The 24,295-nt window shown below is 32.5% G+C and overlaps 1 protein-coding gene across 1 annotated transcript in view; it reads right to left on the bottom strand.

Annotated features, from left to right (window-relative positions):
* Positions 1–17,835, bottom strand: part of LOC126733575 (nuclear pore complex protein Nup155) — a 27,297-nt gene extending 9,462 nt beyond the window's left edge. The window contains exons 1-13 of the mRNA XM_050436926.1: positions 17,270–17,835; positions 15,348–15,599; positions 15,140–15,291; positions 14,807–15,078; positions 12,987–13,235; positions 10,225–10,369; positions 9,996–10,170; positions 9,753–9,944; positions 7,402–7,667; positions 7,033–7,336; positions 6,731–6,936; positions 5,541–5,815; positions 5,331–5,481 (exon numbers count right to left, since the gene is read on the bottom strand). Of these exons, the coding sequence (XP_050292883.1) occupies positions 5,331–5,481; positions 5,541–5,815; positions 6,731–6,936; positions 7,033–7,336; positions 7,402–7,667; positions 9,753–9,944; positions 9,996–10,170; positions 10,225–10,369; positions 12,987–13,235; positions 14,807–15,078; positions 15,140–15,291; positions 15,348–15,599; positions 17,270–17,558 (2,928 nt within the window). The 5' untranslated portion in view covers positions 17,559–17,835. The remainder of the gene's footprint in view (positions 1–5,330; positions 5,482–5,540; positions 5,816–6,730; positions 6,937–7,032; positions 7,337–7,401; positions 7,668–9,752; positions 9,945–9,995; positions 10,171–10,224; positions 10,370–12,986; positions 13,236–14,806; positions 15,079–15,139; positions 15,292–15,347; positions 15,600–17,269) is intronic.
* Between the last annotated feature and the right edge of the window lie 6,460 nt (positions 17,836–24,295).

The following is a 24,295-nucleotide window of genomic DNA, read 5'->3' on the forward strand; positions in this document are numbered from 1 at the left end:
TTTTTCTACACAATTGCATGATATGGCCCTCAAATTTTAGTTTATTATCAATAAATAAACCTAAAAATTTATTTTCGTCTAAGTTGTCTAGAATGTGATTTTCCAAAAACACATTATTTAAATTGCATTTAAAATTCATAACACTAGTTTTTGAAATATTTAAACACAGTTTGTTGGAATCACACCATTTCTTGATTTCAACAATATCTCTGTTAACTGTGGTATTTAGATTCATCGCACTCGTGTCATGCCATAAAATTGTTGAATCATCCGCAAACTGAATGAATTTGCCTGAGATCCTGAGATTGGCCATGTCATTAATATAAATGAGGAATAGAAGTGGCCCAAGAACTGAACCCTGAGGAACACCATGAGTCACAAGCTGCTCCCTTGAAAGGGCACCATCCACAGAAACACTCTGCACTCTAGTATGCAAATAAGACCCAAACCACTGAAGAGCCCGACCTCTGAATCCATACCGCTCAAGCTTCCACAGCAGTATTTCGTGACTAACACAGTCAAATGTTTTGATCAAGTCACAAAACACTGCTGCAGCAATATCATCACTGTTCAAGCTCAAAAATAAGGACTCAAAGAATGAAAAGATTGCATCTGATGTTCCCTTGGCACTTTGAAACCCAAATTGCTCCGATCTTATAATTTGCTTTTCAGCTAAATACGACATAAATCGCTTTTTAACCAATTTCTCGATGATTTTTGAGAGGGTGGAAAGCAATGCTATTGGTCTGTAAGAAGAGGGTGATTCTGAAGCTCCTCCCTTAAACAAAGGCATGAATCTGGCTACTTTAAGACAATTGGGAAATTGGCCATTATTAAAAGAATTATTATGAAGGTCAGAGGGTGAAGTAATTTTAGGTTACAAAGTTGTCCTCCTGGACAAACCTTTTGACGTATTTCGGCGTTTTTTTTTAACAGTGGTTTTCGATAAATCCGTGGTGGGCAGTTTTCAAATGAACACCCTGTATATTCCACAATTCCTACAATTTGTGTTAAAAATTGTACTTATATATGTTGTGGTAATTTATAGTCTTATAATTATTTAACGTTATTTGTGAGACACACTGTATAAATGATATCATTTATTGAGCAATACGTTAAATTCGATACTTAACAATATGGTTTTTTAAAAAAAATATTAGCACTCTAAGCACAATTTTAATTCACATAAACATTCTCAATTCAGGAATTATAGCTGTTACTATTTTCATTGATCTATGTAAAGCCTTTGATCTCGTGAGTCATGACTTCTTGCTAGATAAATTGGAAAAGATAGGGTTTCGGGGTACCATCCATAAACTAATAAAATCGTATTTAACAAATCCAAAACAATATATTCAATGAAACTTGATATATTAAGTTTCATTCTTAATAACACTAGTGGAGATCCGCAGGGATCTGTATTGGGACCTTTGTTATACACATTATTTGTCTTGAGTTTAAAGTTGGCGGGTTTGATGTTGTATGATTGAGTACCGGAAAGCACGGTATTTTACATTGGCTCATGACACAGTATTACTTTATTCTGGAAAAAAACACTGATGAACTCTGTGATATTATTAGCAATGATCTAAAGAGGTATTATTTGTAGCTCCTTCAAAATACATTACCATATAAATGTAGATAAGACCAAGTATTTGATTTTTAAGCAAAAAAAAGCTTTAGGTGAATTAAATAACTCAATAAGCACCTGTAATTTGGAGAAAGCTGACTCAATTAAAAATTTAGGTCTTATTTTAGATGAATATTTAAACTGGAAGCTTCATATTGAGTCCATCAAAAACAAAATTATACCTATTAGAGGAGCTATTGTTAGATGTAGAGATTTTTTTAGTTTTAAGGCGAAAATGAATCAATTTTTCTATTTAGAATTCAATTTTTTTTGTCAATTATGAAATATTTAATTTCTGTATGTTTTGTGGCATGTATGTGCATAACTAATTTAAGCAAAATTCAAACCCTTCAAAGTCGTGTAATAAAAAGTATTTAATTTGTTTTACAGAATACAAATCTATTTTATCAGTCGTTAAACATTCATCATTTGAGTACAATTTTAAAGATTGAGCAAAGTAAGTTAATTTTTAAAATTATCAACAATCAGCTTAAATGTAACACTACATTGGTATTTACTAATACTGTGCATGAAATTAATAATCGACAATGTAACAATATTTACTTAAACCATGTTAGAACAAATAATGCTTTGCATAATCCACTGTCTCAAGCGTCCATTACCTTTAATTGCTTACCTGTAGATATAAGAAACGTTAGTACAATACATAATAATAATAAAAATAATAATAATAAATATTTTTTATTTGCAAACTCAACATAACTACATAAAAAAAGAGAAAGAAATACACATTTATTATTTTGATGCAAATAAAAGGCCGACAAATTCAGAATTCTGCCAAGGCAGATTCTGGTCTTTAACATTGTGGCCAAAACTTAAAAAAAACTAACTAGAAAAAAAATGTAGAAACGCTTGTAACATACTAAGTTTAATTATACACACCTACCAAAAAAATTTAGAACATTAACATTAACATAGTACCTCTCACAAAAAAAAAAAGAAAAACACGCACATTAGTTACCCACACTAAACACAAATTTTCAGTCTCCACCCATACCCAAACTAACAATATTGACCCTTCAGTATTTTACGCAGACAGCTGCTGCCTCATCAGACGCACCATCATTCCCCTGCGAAAAGTCTGAACAGACACCAAACCCAACTCAAAATTTATGCCCAAAGAGTTCATCTGATATGCAAAATTATACGTGAAAAAAACGTGTTGATGAAATCGCAAATCACTATCCACTATTAAGCCCAAACTTTTGTTATCTACAACAGGAATATTAGCATCACCCATCTTAATATTAATAGTGTTGTTGTTTAAAATATGGTTAATTTTTTGCTTATTACCAATAAACATTACATACGACTTAGAAGGATTTAATTTTAGAAAATGCTTTGAAGAAATATCACATATGGCTTGTAAGTCTTGATTAATTTTTGCTTCCGCATTTTTAGCATCTTCTGGCAGAAAAGAGTAATACAACTGAGCATCGTCGGTATAAAAATGGTAAAGGCAGTTTTTTAAATAAAAATAAAATCTAAAAGTATAAATAATAAAAAATAAGGGTCCTAAAATACCACCCTGAGGCACGCCATTATCAACTTCCAAGTAAAGTTCAGTGCAACGATATATTAGAATGGTCACCCGTCAAAACACCAGCATTTTACTTCTCAAACAATGTAAATAGAAGGTGGATGACATTGTTTGGCAGGTGGAATGCTGGTGTTTTGATGGGTGACCATTCTAATATATCGTTGCACTGGACTTTATACAGTTGCTTAATCTTCCAATTAAAAAAAATTATTTTTAAATCTGTATCTTGCAATGTCATAGAAAAATACAGTTCTGATACCAATGATTAATGCATTGTTTAGGTTACATTGTTAGGTTACATGATTTATTTTAATGCGTGTCAGATAATCAGTTGCAAAAATGCAGAAATTTTTACTTGGATAAAGAATGGAAAAAAAAAAGTTTTAAAAATCCAAATTATTTATTGTAAGCTAATGATTTAAAAGTTTTTATGAATGATGTTTTTATGATGATGAATTTTATGTTTTTATGATTTAAAAGTCTTGATAATCTTCGTTGACGGCTTTAGTCTTGACAAATGTATTATATTATGTACTTACCTGAAACTGAATATTCCTTTAAGCGAATTTAAAGATTCTCTATCTCTTGTGTTATTGCATGTACATCGACTTACACGGGTAGTAATTGTAGACAATTATATTCTAAACTTTTTTTGTCTAAGAATTTTTTCTTTAAAGAGAAGAGTTTTCGAAAGAAATAGAATCCAAAAGATTTTTAAATAAGCCAAAAATCATCCAAGGAGGGAAGAATGACATAATTTTTTTGGTAAATTACATATAATGCGATTGTTGGAAATAAATGCGCTGTATCTCGATAACGAGATATTGAAAACCACCACATCCTTTTTTTCATTTCACGCTTTTCACAGATTCATCTTGCCAAGATTTTATTCCACTCCCGTTTGAAAATATCCAAGTTTCATCTAAGAATACCACTTTCCTTAACTTTGATTTTTCATTTTGTGTATATTGTCTTAAAAATCCTATTCGTTGGCTCACAATATATGGTAGTTCACACAAATATCTTCTATATCAGTCTTTTTTATAGCGAAAACCTATGCTTTTAATTAATTTTGATAAAGCAGAAAGTCCATTTTCCAAAGTGTTGCTTTAAAATATCCCTCAGAAATGGCAGCGTTATATTTGTTTTTAGCCGATATAGTTCATAAATCCTATCCCTTCCATTTTTACACATTCACTTAAATCTTCAGTCTTCGGCTTCTTCCTTTTACACTTTTTTTCCTTCTTGGGAATAAGATTGTTCTTGTTTTCATATACAACCTTTTGCACCATTCTTATTACACGCGCACATTCTTATTCTTATTCTCACTAATTACAAGCGCTTTAGCTACTTCTTCTTGTACATTCTTAGGCAACCCTTTATTTTCTTTTTCGTTCTTGAAGTAATTAATAACATTAAGTGCCATTTTTTTGGCTTTAGGATTTAGAAATCCACAAAAAGGCTTTTTCTTTTCCATAATTTGAAATTTAAATTATCTTGTGACAAATAATGTCATCCGTCAATCGAAACGAGACAGGCATGTTTTTTATGAAAGTAATTGTTTTAGAACCACTGACATTTATCATTTTATCTTCTTTTGATACATTAACGCTGCATATATCTGTTTCGTTTATCTGACGCGTTGTAGTTAAAAAACGTTGTTGCGCAAATTGAAATGAAACGTAACTACAAAAGTTTGTCGTTGATAATCCGATACACCCGCACGATAAGAGCGATTTTGACTATATAAGCATTTTTTATTTCGGATACTTTTCCCTAAAGCCCAGGGTTTTCGCAAAAAAATCGACTACAAAAAAATTTTGAGTTTTCCAAAAAAGTACGAGAGGAGGGATCGCAACTTTTTGTTTTTGGGCTTTGTATAAAGAACACTAACTTTTGGCAAGGTATCCAGATTTCGCCAATTTTTACCGAAATTGACACTTTTCAGATGACAGATTAACTGTACTATTAACAGTTTTAAAGATATTTCACTTTTTTACTATATGAGTTATTTTGACTATGTGAACTTAAGCAACTTCAGCATTAGTTCAAAAAAGCTCTATATTTTATGAATTAATTAGAGGTATTTAGGTGGACGTTTCTACTAATTATTTGTTCATCCTCAACACATATTCTTACCGTTGAACTTAGCTTAGAAGGCTCAATATCGCTCAGTAAAATCTGCTTATCGACCGAAAAGTCGAACTCTTGCTGTTGCGTCGGTACCGCCGGTTCTTCTTCATTGTAAATCGTATCTAACATAGCAATTATTTCCTTGTATATTTCCATCCTGAAAAATAAACAACTTTAAGTATTTCATGACGAAAAAAGAGCCCCTATAATTTATACCGTCTATGGTACATATTTAACCCATCCTGATCCCCGCCGATTTCGTCGCTTTTAAAATAACTTTCCGCGATCTTTTCCGGGTCGATTTTCTTGCCGCAGTGCACGCACAACTCTATTACCGCCTTATAAGCCTTTAGGGCGGTAAACTGTTTACAAACTTCCGGTAAATTCACGTTGGGCGCGATATTTTTGCACAACTGTAACGCCGTCACTAACATTTCCTCTTTTTCGTCGGTGTTTTGAACAGATCTGGTGGATTTCAGCAATTCGTTCGCCTTGAAAAACAAAAAGAAAAAAAATTAAATACAGAGTTCCCAAATTCGAAGTTTTGGTAGGGCAACTTTAAAAAATGTTAATACTTCCTCAAATATCTTGGAAAAACAAACAGAATGGACCCATCAGTAATTTTAATATCAGTTAGAATATTAAAAGCAAATAAATTATGTAAAATATCTGGGTTTCACTAAGAAAAAAAGTAAATGGTGATCTAAGAGAACCGAAACGTCTTTGAATACTCAGCTGACTCTCTCTCTCTCTCTGACTCATCTATAAAAAAAAACTTAGCAGCTTTCATTTGAAACTCGAATCGTCGCATGACTTTTCAAAATATTAAGATTTTTCTAAGTCTTTGACAATATCAAATTTTTTTCAAACCATTGAAAAACTACTCAATAACTCCAAAACTGTTGCGACTTACAAGGACTATTGTAAGAACCTTTTTCGTAAAGAACCTCATTAGCTTTCACATAGAACCAAAATCTATAAAATCGTTGCATTCGTTCTCAAAATGTTAAGATTTTTATAAAGCCTTTAACAGAATCAAGATTTTTTTAATCCGTTGAAAAGCTACTCAATGACTCCAAAACACTTGTATTTACAAGTAAACTTCTAAGGACCTTTTTGCTAAAGACACTGATCAGCTATCATATATAACCAAAGTTAGAAAACCGTCGCATGACTTAGCATATTAAGATTTTTCTAAAGCCTTTGACAATATCAAGACTATTTCAATCCATTGAAAAACTGTTCAATAACTGTATTTTCAAATAAATTTGCATATAAGTTTTTGTGAAAGAAGTTCATTAGATTTCATATGAAACTAAAATCAATAAAATCGTTACATATGAAACCAAAATTAATAAAATCGTAATATGATTTTGCAAAAGATTAAGATTTATGAACAGTATTACCTTAGAGAATGCAGCATCTTCAGGCCTATATAAGTGAGGACAAACTTCCATCAGTTTATTGCTGATAGAATCCACAGAAGCGTTGTCTCCTAAATAACTATCTACTAGCGTATTTATTAAAATAGAGCAAACGTCCTGCCTGTAAAGGAACAATTCCTTAAAAGTCGTTCCCTGCAGAATTTGCTGTTGGTTTTCCGGGAGTGAACCTAAAAAAGAAATATTTCCTTATAAAAAGGAGAAGCCTTGAAGATCATTCGAAATCAAAGATTCGAAAAGTTATTTTTAACTTCCTAATCACTCACCAAGCAAATCGTGAAACTGATGGTCGCACAAAATCCTCCACAATCCCATAATTTGACAACAATGACAGACGAAAGTCTTTAAGGCGTCCAAGGATTGTCTCTCCTCGAGCTGGGCATCTTGAACAGTAATATTCATTGAATTCTGATTAAGAACTGTGGAGTTAAAGATGGTATTCTGCTGAACTGGCGCATAATTCGTACATAAAGAGGTAGATAGTTGAGTGTTATGGCAAAGAAAATTGTGCAGCGCATTGAGGTTCGTTTGGATTTGAACACATTCTTCCGCCGTTACTGTACTGGCATGCTACAACAACAACAACAACAACAAAATCATTAATAAACCCAAAAAAAGACTATTACTACGCTTACCAATAAAGTTTTTCCGTCAGGGCATAAGCATTCCACGCAAGGCCTATTCCATACCGGCCTTAAAATTCGTGATAAATACAAATAAAGTCCATTATGTTTGGCTGAAAAGGTGATTAAGCTGCTGGGATCAAAGGGCTGTTGTCCCATCGTCTGTTGATATCCGGGAGAATAGGGCTGTAGGGCCCCTTGTTGGCTGTACGAGTTTGGCTGGTAGGGCCCCGCCGGGGTGGAAATGATGTTGGGGTTGAAGAACGAGCTGCCCGAAACTAAACATTTACGTGTTATGTGTATTATTTTTATAAGGTTGTCAAAAGAAATAATTTATTTGGCTTGAAATAACTTTGTCCTTTGGAAGCCAGTACGAAAACATTTGATGACGTATTGTAAAATATTGAAATTCCTGCAGAATGATCTTTGACTCTGGGTGTTGTATACGCACGCCATGCTTATTATCTTCCCAGGAATAAAGGAAGTTAGTATGCCAAATTTCGTATTGTTCCATTTCCGTACTTCTTAAATTATAACAAGTTTTCACATTTATATTTACGAGGCAGTCGAGTCAGGGATTTACCAGGATCCCAACTGCCTGGAATTCTGAACAAAAATTATTTACTCCAGGCAACGAACTAATGAGTTACTCATTTTATTGGGTATTACTTCACTTATATCAAAAATCAATTTAGCAAATACTATCTCACATGCTCAAAAATTGAAAAGAAGAAGAAAATAGACTTATTCACGTATTTAAAATATGAACATAAATCTTTAATGATACTATACTTTAATTTAAGTTTAATAAGTTTTAAATACAATAATTTACTTGAGGTATAATAGATTTTTTTATATACCTAGGAGCTGAGGTTTAATCTATTAATCTCTGAGCTCGTTTCTTCTTTTCAATATCCTACCTAACTTTTTTATGTATATTAAAATTGAAAACGATAAAAACAACGAGAAAACCTACTTTTGTAATAAAAATACCTAATTTACGTTTCGGTAGTTATAAGATATACAAACCTACCGGCCAAATTACAACTAAACCAACTAGAAATAGACTGGGTAACAAAATATAAATTACTCTCGACTGCAATATGAAATGGACAATACACATAGACAACTGCATAGCCAAAGCAGAAAGAGGCATTAATGTAATGAAGAATCTAACTAGAGTATGGTGAGGGGCAGACCCAAAAATACTGCTTACAGTATACAAGGCAATTGTCAGATATCACCTGAAATATGAAACAATATGCATATGGGCGCTTTTCAGAATCCACCGGTGGATATACCGGGTCGTATCGGCAGTAACCGAGGCATTTCAGAATTAACCCGGTACAAACCAACCCACCTTTCAAAATTAACCGGTGAAATCATCTGGTTGCCACCGACGAAATATCGGATTAACCGGGATTTTAAGCTAGGCTAGAATTCATAACTTAGCTTTGTATTTTTTCTGCCTTAGTTTTTGTAAATTTATTGTTGCACAACTTTCCTTACAATGGAACTGGGTCGTTTTTGTTTGGTTTTAGGTTTCTTAAATATCAAAACAGTGGCAACCTTTCAATCTTTTCATGGAAAATGCTACCATTGTTTGTTTGGTTTGCTTTGAAAACATAAACAGAAATCGATAATATTAAAGCTGCTAACTGTCAAACAAAAGTGTTCCCGAATGTTTAAGTAACCGAACGGCAACCTGAGATCGACCGAAAAATGTTGGTTAACCGGTTAAATCTGAAAAGTGCCCTATATAAAACATCAAAGGCAAACTGAAACAGAATAGACAAAATACAGTATCAAGCACTAAGAACGGCCTTAGGATGTATGAAATCAATCACAGTAATGGTACTTCTATCAGAGGCAGCTGAAGCTTCTATGGAACTCAGAAGAACATGACTAGTAGCAAAGTTTGCAGAGAAAATCATGTCAATATCAAATGATACAATGTGTATGCGAGTGTGTACAGTAATAAAAGAGGACACAATTATTGGATAAGGCAACCAACACCAGCCATAATAGAAGAGGCCGACCAAATACTATAATATTACAATTAAATCTATAAAGAATCCAAACTACCATGCAACAACAATCCAACGATGTAACATCCTCCACAAAACTTTATAATAATACACTGACCCAACTTCAGAATAGACTTAGATGATCTTTATTTGGAGTTTTAGGTAAAGCTTCGAAATCTAATTGGACCATTTTCATGAAACAAAAAGCAGAATATTCGGAAGAACATTCTTTATAAAATTTGTAAAGGGTCCAATTATAAGCAAAAATATGCTTGTTCAGTTCTTCATGAATATCCAATGAAATTAATAACGAATGCCTTCTAGGACAATACTTACATATATTCGTTTGATTAAGGTTCATCTGGGTGACCTGTGGTTCCCCGCCAAACATAAAAAAAGCCCTAGTGGCCATTTCTGCCACCTCAGCGTTTTCCTCGTTTTCCAAACATGCTAATATCAAACAGGTGGCGCAGGCCTGAGCCTCTCTTTGGATCGTGAAAAACGCTTTTAATGCCGTAGTGTCTTGACCTAGAAAACCATGAATAATTAACCTACTTCGGTTAAAATATTCCAACAAACCTCTGCTGTCCTTTAATAGTTGATGCAACAAATCTACGGGACGTAGTTTAACGAATATTTGCACACTATGAGACGTTAGAACGACGTATTTCTTTGGGGGTTCCGCGTGTTGCCTTACGACCAAAGGAGGGTCTTCTTGGTCATTCAGGGGGTGGCCCAAGGAATGATCTCTAACCTAGGCATTAATTGAATTTTAATATGAATAAAGGAGAAGCCTCTTTAGGCGTACCTCCGCCAATGCTAAGGCAGGCCCTTCCAAGTTAACGCTAGTGTAGGCTTCCATTAAAGAGGAACTGAAGGGAAAAAGGTCAGAGCTCATACACCAAAGTACATCTTTGTCTTTTACTGTGGATATTAGTAACAGGTTACGATCCCTGAAATATAGATCAGTTCACATGTTTGTAAAATTGAATATACCTTTAAAGAAATTTAAATCATTTATTGTGAAACAAAAAATTACTGACCATTTTCCATTTATAATTGACGTTGCAGAAGATTCTCATTTGAATGTGCAAGAACAAATTAAGGAATCTTCTTGAAAATCAAAATGGAGTGTTATGGCACCTATTCTTGACATAGCAACTGAACATTTTGTCTCATGTCTAAACAAACACGTTTGCGTTTATTAAGCCATGAGACAAAATTTTCAGACCTCTAAAGCCTGTCATTGGTAAAAGGTCAACATTAAACACGAAGTGGCATGAAAACACATTTTCAAGACAAAAAAATCCGATTAACTTTGTATACTCTGTGGATGATACTCCATGCAGTGTTAAAATGGAGACCTCTGATCTTGGCGTCCTAATGGATTTTAAGATTACTTTTTCTAGTCACATACACCAAATTACTTTAAAGGCAATAAAGGTATTGGGATTTATCCAAAAGTCTTTGACCGATTTTTCAACATTTACATTTAGGGGGTTATACTATTCTCTAGTACATCCCATTTTGGAATACTGTTCTGTTGTATGGTCTCCTTCATATCACTGTTATGTCCATCAAATAGAAAGCGTGCAGAATACATTTTTAAGAATTGTAGCTTTCAGGTCTGGTTATCAGAGAGAGGAATATGAATGAGTGGGTTAGATCAAGAGTGAATTTACATTCTTTGCAAGCAAGAAGAACCCTAATTGACACGTGTTTCTTGCATCGGGTTCAATGCTATCATTGACTGCCCCCAATTGTTGGCCCTGATTAAGTAAAAAATACCCTCTGGAAATAGACGAAGCGAATGTTTTTTTGTTTCTATCGGACTAGCAATGGCGTCAATGAGCCCATTTCACGTTTGGTTTCTAAGGCTAATAGTTTGGCTAATCAGATAAATTTTTTGACTTCAAGCTTATAGGCTTTAAAAGAAATTTAAATAACATTTTGTGATACCCACCTTACAACTTGTCTAAATGATTAGTAGTGTTGCAATTTTTATAGTTTATGTAATTTTGAATTTGTATTGATTTTAATTAGTTTGGATACTTGTTTTAATTCGATTTTTTTTCTGCTTCGGCAGATTTTAATTGATATATGATGGTGTTTTTATATAAAGTGATATGTAGTGTGATATTTTTTACAGGCTTAGATGTAATTTATTATATATTTTCTATAATTATAATGTAAATGGATTCCGTTGATAAATAAATAAATACATATATTTAAATCTTCCCAATTTGGCAATAGAATTTAAAAAGTATTGTAATAAGTTAACTGAAATTTTGATCAAGCATTGATTATCACAAATCAAAAATAAATAAAAATTTAACGAAGTCGTATATACTTTGAAAAAACGCTAAACAAAGCTTAGATGAAACAAAGAAGGCCCAAACGATCACCAAAATTAAACCATCAGTTAAAACTGTGATAAATATAGCAAAAAATAATCCAACCTCTATTCCTGGAGCCATTGAAACAAAAATTATTAAAATATTAAATTCACTTAAAACCTTTTAAATCCCAGGTCAAGATGGATTGAAATCTGATATCTTTAAACAATTTTCAGAGTATTTCGCTAAATTCCTTGTATTCTTAATAAATAAAGCTTATTAGAGGGCTATTTCCTAAAGATTAAAAAAAAAAGTCATTAAACTATTGCATAATAGCGGCTCACAAATAAATGTTGCAATCTATAGATCAATTTCTTTATTGAGTACAATTTGTAACATATTTCAGAAAGTTTTAAAGTGTAATTTGGCCAAATTCTTAAATAAATAAGACATTTTATACAAAAAAAAATATGGATTTAAAGAGGGAATATCGACCGAGGATGCTTTGGCCAATCTGACAGATGGTCTATATTCTTCGCTGAAACAGTTATTCTTATCGATAAAGTTCTAGAAATCAATTTAACTAAAAAAATCAAGTATCCCAGCGTAATTCTCGACCCAAATTTAAAATGGAATAATCACATTCCATATGTAACCAATAAGTTAAGATCATGCATAAATAAATTTAAAGACCTACCTAGCTTACCAAGCTTAGCGAAAAATCACAACACAGTAATTTTTTTTATTCAAACATAAATAAAATTGAACTTTGTTGCTCTACATTTGTCGGATAGTGTATATGTATTTAGATGTTTTTACACGGCTTTGATATTTATCAAATATCAAGTAGTCTCTTATGTATACAGATCTTTCTCCTAAATGGTTAGTTGAATAAGGTTAAATCTTAGTTTAATATTAGTTAAGTTATTATTATTGTCTATGTTTTCAAATTCGATTTACATATACGTTTATAATTTAGAATTGTTGATTTTACTTATTTTATAATCTACCACTGACAAGATTAACCTTTTGTGGATTTCCTTTATTTATTTTAATCATATATAATTAACCTGTAAAAAAATAACATTATGAATGAATAATTATATTATTATTATTATAAAAAGAGTGTTTTTGTGAATTCCATTACAGAGACATGAGCCATAACTCTACTTCTAGCGCTCGTATTACATAACATTATGCTCTAACAATCGATTAATTATTGCAAAATATTTACCTATATTGGGCCAAATGCACCTCTCTAGGTCTGACAGTAATATTCGCTGAATATCCCGGTGGTAGTCTGACATGTAGCAAAGTTAAAGTGTAAGGCCTCTGGTTCGGTTGCTGATTCGATAAGCTGACCACTGACAAATAGAATCTTACTCCTGTCTGAGTCACTGCCACCAAATTGATGTTTCCTGACTCGGATGATTCTACTGCTGATATGCTGACAATCGGTCGGAAGTTTTGACTGTCCAGAGTTCTAAAATGAAATGGTTATCAAAATAATTTCAATTTCAAAACAATTAACGTAAGAAAACTGAAACAAAAATATATTTTTTTTTCTAAAAACATTTTTTATAATAAAAATTCTTATGCATACATATTATAAACTTTGCTTTTCGTCCAAGATGGCGGGCGAGTCAAATTGCGAATCGGAGTATTGTGCTAAAGATGAAAAATTTACAGATTTTCAGTGCTGCGCGAAGAAAAACTGTAGTATATGCGTATGCATAAACTGTTTCTCTATATTTCACATTAGTTGTGTCAAGCGAATGGGTAAAATGAAACGAACCATTGACGATACAAAAATTGTGTGCTGCACGCCAGATTGAAAGATTTGGCGGAAAATGACAACGAAACCAAGTGGTTAAAATCGAAAAACAAGAGTTAAACATGGAAATTGAGTACTTTAAAAAATTAGTTGATGAAGTGTCAGAGAAGAACAGTATTTTAAAGCAGAACAACGATCTATTAGTTGAAGAAATCTCTAAAGTGAAAAATGGTGAGAACAATAAAACTATACATAAACAAACACCAGCTGATGGTGACAACCAGGATATGGCAAACTCGTCAATCCTTATAACGCTGATGGAACCCAGCATAAGATTAGACAAGTCACCTACTATTGAGGACGGACCGCTACATGCGAGTCATATGCTAAAATGCTTTCAGCCTCTGTGACTCGGCAAAATCGACAACAAAATCTTCAAATCATCATCGCCCATTCGTTGGAGTCCGAAAATAAAAAAAAAAGGACAAAAACAAAAACGAAAACGGTACTCCCACTTTCAATGCCATTTTTGTCCATTTAATGACGATTGTTGAAACTGTTTAATGACTATTGTTTTTTATCATGAATAAATCTATTGTCCATTGATATTGTCAACTACGCGAATTTCTAGATAGAAAATTACTTTTGATAATTTATAAGTCACTACTTGAGTTCTTATTAATTTATGATATCTTGATCTGAGTCTGTACAATAATGCATTGGAGCAACTTAATATTATTCAGGAAACAATTCTATAAATAATATTTTAAAAAAATAGACTACCCTACTGATCTATTATTCTGTCAAGAAAATATTTACAATATTTAAACACCTTGTATAGGAATTTTGGGTTCTTTTACTGCAACCAGCAGTGAATTAATGCAGCATACTAAGCATGTTTATATAACTAGATTTAGAACTGGCAATAATCTAATCTTTCCATCAAGCTATAAAAGAATAAATCAAAAATTTGTTACTTATCTGGCTCCTTAATGTTATAATCCCCTTCCAAATAGTATAAGAAAAAAAATATATAAGAAAATTTTTACAACTCTAATGAAATATTATGTCAAAGACCATTTCCATCTCTTTATATCATTGTTTCAATTTAAATTAGTGGTTAGGGTATAAATTTGGTATTTAAAGATGTTAGTATATAAAAAATATGTGTATATACACATATTATTGTATTGAAATTTTTATATTTCTTTGTGTTGGGCTCTTTATGGGCACATATGAATGTTCACATCTAGGTGCAACTTTAATGGTAAACTACTTACTTTACTGTATTCATAGCCTGAGAAATCAAACTACTTTGTGAAACCTTTGTCACTCTAGAGAACCCATTGCCCTTTTCACCAAGATCACACACTTCAATGGCGCCTTTTTCCGTTAAACTGTACAAAATATTTCTGCTGTTGTCTATACTTATTTGCACAATACTATCCTCGTCAGTCAAGGCAGCATTTAGGAAGGAAGGCACCAAAAACGAGAGGGCACTAGTGGATAAATTCACCATTTTACACCGTTTGCCAAACCATCCACTCTCAGCCTTAAATATAATGAATAAAAAAATATAAACAAATAAATGTAAAATTTAAAAGTTACTTTACCTGGTAAGAAATTTCAAACAGTGCCCCCTCTTTACTACCAAAGAATATTCTTCCATTGGAAGTAGCTGCAATGGTTGTAATTGTATTGCCATCAGTTGGCAGTGTAAATACAGGATCTGGTATTAGATGGATTTCTTCTTCTCCTGTACCAGCTAAAATGTAATAATACAATAACACCAAATATTTGAGTTGTATTAAATTTTCTCACATTCTGAAAAAGTGAGTCCCAAAACAATTACATCTACTGCAGTTGTAAGTATCAGTAAATACTTGATAAAAGCATGGAAGACCCCTGGTTTTGGTTTAACTAAGCCAACACATAAAATGGTCTCATTAATTCCATCGAAATATGCTAAGTCAGTGTTTTCTTCATAAGTCCATATGTAAATATCACTGTCCACAGTAAGCCAGGCCCTGTTAATTTCTGGAAATAGACCCATCATGCAATGGCATTGTATATCTAATTAAGGGAAGTTAAGGAGCTTTAATTTTTGAAGATAGCTTACATAACATGGCTTTACTATCTCTGACCTTTATTGTGAGAGACTGTAAAGTAATAAATTATAAGGAATATTTTTGTGATTTTAAAAATGGTGATTTTTTTTCAATTCATAATCATTTGGCTAGCTGAGAATGGGAGGTTTTATTATCAATAAGACGGCTAATAAAATAGTAACTTTATTTTATGATATAAATTACTACCTAATAGAACAATTCATTCATGAAATGTAAAGAAATATAAAGCTTCTGCTTTTTGATATCGATTTTCCTCAGAACTTTGCCATTTGATTATACAGAAAAAAGAAGTGTCAAGTTTTAAGAGATCCTTGTTATGGACAGTATATTAATAAAATAGAAAATATTATTTCTACAGATACAAAGCAAGAGAGGCTTATTTAATATTGCTTCTAAAATGACATATAATTTCAAGATTAGCTTGGATATGTTAGCCAAATATTTTTCATTGCCTTAATCACATGAAGGTCTCAATATTATGTGTTTTTTTAACTCTGAAAATTCAATTAGTTTGAGTAATGTATCTTTAATGACATACCAAAGGTATTATAGTATAATAAAGTTTTCCTGCACCATGGAAAAAAGGTATTTAAGACCTATTTTTAAATTTGGGAATAAGTGATATGACCAACTACCATGCAGTATGTAAAACTAATCAGAGTTACCAAAATTATTAGATTATCTTGTTAGTAAGAGATTAGAGTAAAGTTTGAAAACTATTTTTAATCTGGAACATTTTGCAGATATAATAAGGTCAATTTGGCTTTGTACATTAACCATATAGAGTCTGGAGAAGGGATTCCAGGTTGACTCAAGGCAGAGAAAACCTGTAAATTTTATTAACAAAATCTAAGGCTCTAAAACAGAAGTTTCAGACTTGGGAATCTGGATGGATTCAAAATCATCATTTGGGGGTCATATCAATCATGTAACAAATAGGGAGGAATAAGAGGGATAGAATGCTTTATTGTTCCCTTGTTTGACCAATTTTAGAGTATGGATCAGTTGTTTCGTCCCCATCTTACAACTGTTACATTGAGCAGCTCGAAAAAAGTTCAGAATAAATTCTTGAGAATTGCAGCATTTAGAAGTGGATATCACAGAGACAAACTATTAGTGGATGAGGGATAGTCCTAATTTGCCTACATTACAATCAAGATAAACTCTACTAAATTTGTGTTTTTTATATAAAGTAATAAATGCTTTTATAGACTGCCATCAGTTGTCAATTTTTAAACTTAGAATTCATTCTCGAAATATCAGAGAATCTGAAACTTTTGTAATATCATTCCATTATCCTAATTACAGCATGAATATAACAACTATACAACTGGTTCAAAGCACTAATGGCCTGCTAAGACAAATAAATCTGGTAAAAAATCATGGTTCAGTAATTTGTGTTAGATAATATACTTTTTGCTTACTGTGATTTTGAGTGATATGATATGGAGTTTTTTTATAGATATCGAGTGTGATACTTGCCACTAAACCTAGATGTAATTTGTTATATATTTCTGTAATTAGAATGTAAATGGATTTCGTTAATAATAAATAAATAAGAGAATAATGTGTCTTTTATATATTGAGTTGAAGTTTTAATTTTAAAAAGGATACGGCTAAAATGATCTACAATTTCTGGTGGAAGAGGTATGGTACTGACATTCTTGATTTGCGTCAAGTTATTTAACGCTAAGGGAACTCCATTTATCGATGGATAGTCATGGTCCACCAAACCACTGGCAGTGGATCCACTCTGTGGGTTTATATTCATTAGTTCGATCAGTTTTGGCGAGTTACAGTCCATTGCCGAGGACTTATCCACATTTTTGGCGGCCACTTCCATTTTTTGAATGGGCAACTGATTTTCTATGGTTTGGTTCATTATAGTGCTCGAGTTTAACATGGTTTTTCCAAAAACTGAACTTTTTGTGGGGGCTGAGATAACCTGAAAACCCTAACGATTGGCGGGTATACGAAGATTAACCTAGGGAACGTTTTAAAGGTTTTACGTGGATAATTTACAAAAAGTTGTAAGCGTTTAGGGTTAGTTTTAGTAAATACTTAAGCAAAATAAGCGAAAACAGTGTTTAAAAACCGGTTGGAAAACAGTTCACACACACCACAACAGTTTGCATTTTTCAATTTTGAAGTTTATTTGACAGTTAGTTGACGTTTGGTATTGGACGTGGCTAGGGCTCCGCACGAATCCTAACCTATAAATTATCCTAAATTTTAAGATTTTCATGTTTTTACTATAAAACATGTTATACCAATTAGATGATTTTAGAACAATTAAATATTTATTAATGTCAATAAATTATGGCTTATAGAAGAAAATATTAAAATGGTGGAGCGGCGACATCTTCAAAAAATGACTCTGACAATTGACATTAAACTAGCCAGTGTCTAGGGTGTCGCGAATTAAGCCTCTAATTTGAAGTAAATTTAAATATTCTGTTTTAAAGGGTATTTCCTATAAAAAAAGTTTAACATAAGAACCATTTATCCCGAAAGAGTGACAGTTACCAATTTCCAAATAGTGCCGTCTTGGAAAATGCCATTGATAGCTCACATTGAAATCGGTCATGGCTACACTATAGGCGTGGCTAAATGCAGTAAAAAAAAAGGATATTTTAAAATGACAGTTGAAAGTTTCAAAATAGAGAATGGGCGCCATCTTGGAAAATAAATTGAAATTGGAAAGGGCTCTTTTGATATATCATTTTAAAAGTATTTTCTTGAGTTATTAAGACTGGTATTCAAAAACAAGATGGCAGCGTTTTTCCTTGGGTTTTTAGTATTCTGAAGCACTTTTCATGTTTTACTGCAAATGTATTCATTACAGCTTATGAAACCCTAATGCAGCCGTATATGAGAAATGGATTAATTATTAAACTCGCCCTCAAAAATCCGAGAAAACAATAAAATCGCCCAGTCATCTCTCTAACGACTCGAAAAGTGCGAATATCTGAAATCATAATCAAGCAGCTATACGTGGGAGGTCTATATTACCCACCCCACCATATCCCCAGTAGGAAATCTCCCCCGGCCTGATGACCGACGAACACTGCATTATTATAGGGGGGAAATTCATTAATAATTGAAATTATTTTCCACTCGGAGGGTTTATGACGTTGACAAATACGATTTAATTACTTCTTAGCTTATTGAGCAGAAATTATTATATAGAAGTAAATAGTTTAAGAGTTGTGATTCATTAAAAAAATGGGGTTTAATTAACTATCGTCGACATTTTCAGTTCATTGTCAAAACTCTTTTAAATAAAAACGCTTTTCGCTAAAGAAACTTCAGTTTTAAAAGTTCAATTCTTGGCGCCATCTTTGTTAACAGATCACATCAAAATGATCTATAGAATTTTAGAATATAACCGGTAACTTTGGATCAAAAATGGCATCATTATTGTCGTATGCACGTATATTCAGATATTTTATAACATTAATTTTTCGTCAAGTGATTTCGATACGATACAATAAAATTATTCAACTGAACTCATAGATAAGACTGACTATGTTATTACAGTCAATTTTATCTATGAGTATCAGAATGGTTTTTTGTAGAAAAATTCACAGAAGTTTAAGTTCATTCATCTATTAATAACATTGAAAATAACCATTCAAAGAGTTTCAGCAGTTTTATTCTAAATATACAGTCCCAAAGAAATAAGATGGGAGCTTCATCTATTACCTACTTGATTAATGTGATTTTTTTGATATTGTATTATTAACTGAGCACTAATTAAAACCTAATGAATGTTTTTTAATATCCAATCATGTTACTATGTCAGTTTTTGTCGTCAACACTTCATTCTATAAAATTGATTTGATTTGAACAACTTTTTTCTGTAAAATTGATAAGTTTGATAATTTTTTGTTGGAGAAAGTGTTTCAATTTTTCCTTTTGCAGACGGTTTAATTTATATGTTTCACCCTTTTTACTGATGACAGGACGGTTGCATGTGCCGAGGATTCCCATTTTGAAGCTGTAGAGAAGAAAATGAAGATTTTGCAGAAGGAAATCCTGTAGTTGTTTAGTATGAATCTGCACCTCAACGCAAACAAGACAAATAAAGTAATTTTTACCCTAAGACCGGCTGACGTATCAGCGGACGTAACTGTTCAGTTTCTGGGAGTCTCTCTTGATCCTCTTCTTCAGTGGCATTCTTGCATTGAAATATGTTGCTGGAAAGCTGAGAGGGTCTATATATGCCCTTAGTTATCTAGCTAGGCGTTTATCTTAAACAGCTTTAAGAACGGCCTATTTTGGCAACTTTCCTCCTATAGCCACATATACAATCCTGGCATGGGGTCATGTCCCACAAACTAAAAATATTTTATCTCTACAGAGAAAGGCAGTTAGGATTCTGGGAGGGTTAAGATATGGGATAAGGGTATACTTACCTTAATATCAGTATGTGTTCTGGAGAACCTCTTATGGGTGCACAGGAATCAAGATATGCATAGTTGCATCTGCTATACAGGGTGTCATTGAAATGGTGTAAAAAAATTCGGGGGGTGATAGTACTCCTAAAAATTTAAAAAAAAGTTCCTATAACTATAGAACGGAAAATGCATATTAAGGGAGTTAGGAGCACTGAAAGGGTAAATTTAAAAAACGGTTTTTTGAAATTGTAGGCTTAAAAAACGAGATAAAATTTCGAAAAAAAATCCTCTGCCATAAATTTTGACCCAAAATCAAATGGTGATACTGAAAAATAATTTGGAAAATCGGAAAGGGTAGTTTTTGCAAGGGTAGGGGGTTAATTCGTGAATAACTTTTTTTAGGTTATTTTCTTCGCAACGTGGGTTCATTTTTTAAAAACTACATACCTTTTCCTACAAAAAAGGTACTCTTGTTGCACATCCCCCAGAACGATGGTTTTCGAGAAAATTGAAGGCAAAAAGTTTGCTCTGATGGGCTGCTAACTGGTTAAACAACATAAACTTATGAAAGTTATGGGGTTTCAAAAGTAAACAAGTAGTTATTAAATAATTAATTGAAAAATCTAAATTTCATGATTTTTAAAACATCGTATTGCTTTAAAAAAACGAAATAAACCAATTACCAAAATTCCTTATTAAATGCATACTTATTTGATTCATTAGCCTAGTTTACACCGCGAGTACCAAATATTCAATACGCGGACCCAATCCCCTATTCTCAAACTCAACGTGCGCGAGTTGACAAGTTTACACGTAAATTATTCCAAATTGTGACTTTGATCACCAGAGCTTAATCCATTAGATTTCTACTTCTGGGGCCACTTGAAAACTTTGGTTTACTCAGTGCCGATTAATACTGAAGAGCAACTACGTCAACGCATTATCGACTGTTCCAATCAAATTCGTACAACCCCAGGGATATTCCACAGGGTACGCAGATCATGGAGAAGAAGAGCAGATGTCTGCATTGAAATGAATGGTGGTCACTTTGAACATTTACTATGAATGAATTAAGAAATGCATTATTTTAATAAGGAATTTTGGTAATTGGTTTATTTCGTTTTTTAAAGCAATAAGATGTTTTAAAAATCATAAAATTTAGATTTTTCAATTAATTATTTAATAACTACGTGTTTACTTTTAAAACCCCATAACTTTCATAGGTTTATGTTGTTTAACCAGTTAGCAACCCATCAGAGCAAACATTTTGCCTTCAATTTTCTCGAAAACCATCGTTCTGGGCGATGTGCAACAAGAGTACCTTTTTTGTAGGAAAAAGTATGTAGTTTTTAAAAAATGAACCCACGTTGCGAAAAAAATAACCTAAAAAAAATTATTCACGAATTAACCCCCTACCCTTGCAAAAACTACCCTTTCCGATTTTCCAAATTATTTTTCAGTATCACCATTTGATTTTGGGTCAAAATTTATGGCAGAGGATTTTTTTTCGAAATTTTATCTCGTGTTTTAAGCCTACAATTTCAAAAAACCGTTTTTTAAATTTACCCTTTCAGTGCCCCTAACTCCCTTAATATGCATTTTCCGCCCTATAGTTATAGGAACTTTTTTTAAAATTTTTAGGAGTACTATCACCCCCCGAATTTTTTTACACCATTTCAATGACACCCTGTATACACACATCTGCTGGCATAGAAACATAAACAGGCTAGTTCCAATATATCAGCGCGCGACAAGGTGTCAGAGTGGGTTTCTGGCTGTTAAGTTGTATACAATCGGCTATAGGGATTTAAACTATGCAGGTTTTAAAAACAAAGTAAAACAAATTTTAATTTCAAATGTTTTCTATTCAACTGATGATTTTCTAAACTTCACATTCTCTCTGTGATATTGGTACCTATATATTGCATTTATTTTGTAATTTTTGTGACTATGTATTATTGATTAGTATGTATTTCACTGTGTTTTCATTTTAATGTGTTTTTTATGTAGTGTAAGTTTGGCAATAATTGTTGACAACTTTGCTGGCATTAATAAAATTATTTGATTTGATGGTTTTAAAAGTCACTTTTTCCTAGTTTTCGAAATGCTCTCATTCCCTTAGTTCTTTTCGAATCCTGTTACTTATACCGTTGATTGATAATATGGGAAAAAATTCAATGGGATAATATTCAATATGGATAATATTCAATCAACGCTTATACCCTTCGTGTTCTTCTGATGAAGGTGATGAGAACAAGACGATCAGTGTTGCCAGTTTGATTTTGCAAGGGGTAATAGAATGTCCAATGAAAAGGTAACAGATTTGAAAAAAAGGTAATAAATTTTCAAAAAAGTTGTGATTGTTGGGTTAGGCATATTCTGGGCTCGAATCTATATTTAGTTTAAAAAATAAATAAATTTTGACAGTTTAACGGATGCCGATATGAAACGGAAATATTAAACCATCATGCGCGAAGAAAAAGACGCCTATTATGAAGTGTACCACCATTCAGTTTTGCCTCGCGTGAGAATTTCAAATAATCAGGAGTCGAAATATGAACTCAATTCATTATGTAGGTAGACCGCTTTTATTTTCTTTTTAAAAGGTAATAGGTAATAGATTTTAGCAAAAGGTAACAAGGTAATAAAAGTTTTGAAAAAGTAATAGATCTATTACAATTGTAATAGACTGGCAACCCTGAAGACGATGCTTTGATTAATGCGAAATCAAATTCTCTTACTTTGACGTATAATTAGGGTAGGATAGTGGCTAAATTAAACGTCATTACTGTCACTTTATTGTGATGCTTGCTGTCACTGTTGATTGTCACCTTAGCCAACACAATTTAAAATAAAGTTGCGCTTCTGATGAATTTATCTCGGATTCTAAAATCCCGTATAAAAGATTTCATAAAAAATTCTCACTTATCTAGAAACTGTATGTAATTCTGATATATTTGGGTAACACCCCATCAGATGATAATAAAGGGGTGGCACGTGAACTGAATTACACACACACACACACATATATGCGTCAGAATGGGGAACATGACCGAGTGGCTGTACAACTGGATGATATCAAATCGCACTTTAACAAGGAAAACCACTAAAGGCCAGCCGGAGAAACGCCGAGACGAACTCTTACTTATTTAATTGATGGAGGTTTCGCCCTTAATTGCCTTAAGGAAACCACCTTGACAGCCAAAAAAATAAGAAATCTTTGACTTAACCACTAATACAAATGGCCCTCAGTTAACGTTATTAATTTAAACTATAACGTTCAACTATAACGTTATTAATTTAAACTCGATTAAAAATTTAAGTTGCTTCATACTTGTCCGAAAGTTAAAGTTCACTTGCTTAACTAGGAAACGCAATTAACAAGGCGGTATGATACAAAGAAGACACCGGATTAGTTAGTCTATATGGATCAGTAAACCGAATTAGCTCCAGATATTCAAGCCTATTCAGAAGGCAATTAAACGTCTTCTGTAAGATATAAGATAACGTTGTTAACAGTCGTCCTTTGGGTTATTTTCAACTGACGAGCGATAACTTTCGCCTGGGACCGGTATATTCTTAAGACATTATTTTATTTCTTTGGTTAACAAACTAGATTAAATAAATAGGTTAAAATTGCCTTATTTTGGCTTAAACGCTTAACCAAACCGGTTTTGAAGTTATAGTACGGCATATTGCGATTGGCCGGATGTTTAAATTTAAATAGGTTGGCGGGAACATTATGGGTTATTTTTAACCGAAGAGGGTTAATTTTCAATGCAGGCCGGTATAAGATTAGGATGACCCTGAAATGCAAAGTAGTTGGCAAAAGACGAAACGTCGTATTCAAAATATAAAAACACTATCGAAAAAAATGGCAATGCAAAAGAGCAAGAAGCTCATAGAAAAATAAAACCGAATTTTTTCGGTACCATTCGGAATTTTTAATTTTTTAAACGGCATATTGTTAAGCTCAAAAATTGTTAACCTTGCATTCATTTAACTATCTTCCTATCTCTTCCGAGAACCCCATGTTGAGGGTCGAATTTAAAACACCCTGTATAATGATTATTGCAGAAATTAGCCATGTCATACGATTTATATCATATATTTTTTATGTTTATTCAAGTAGTATGTTTCTCAATCTCATATAGGGCATCTTTTACATATTATTTTGTAGAGGGCTTTTATATTATTCCTATATAATATAAACATATCGAAATCAACATTCATTTGATTT

The sequence above is a fragment of the Anthonomus grandis genome, chromosome 1, assembly GCF_022605725.1.
Source record: "Anthonomus grandis grandis chromosome 1, icAntGran1.3, whole genome shotgun sequence".
In the NCBI taxonomy this organism is placed as follows: domain Eukaryota; kingdom Metazoa; phylum Arthropoda; class Insecta; order Coleoptera; family Curculionidae; genus Anthonomus; species Anthonomus grandis.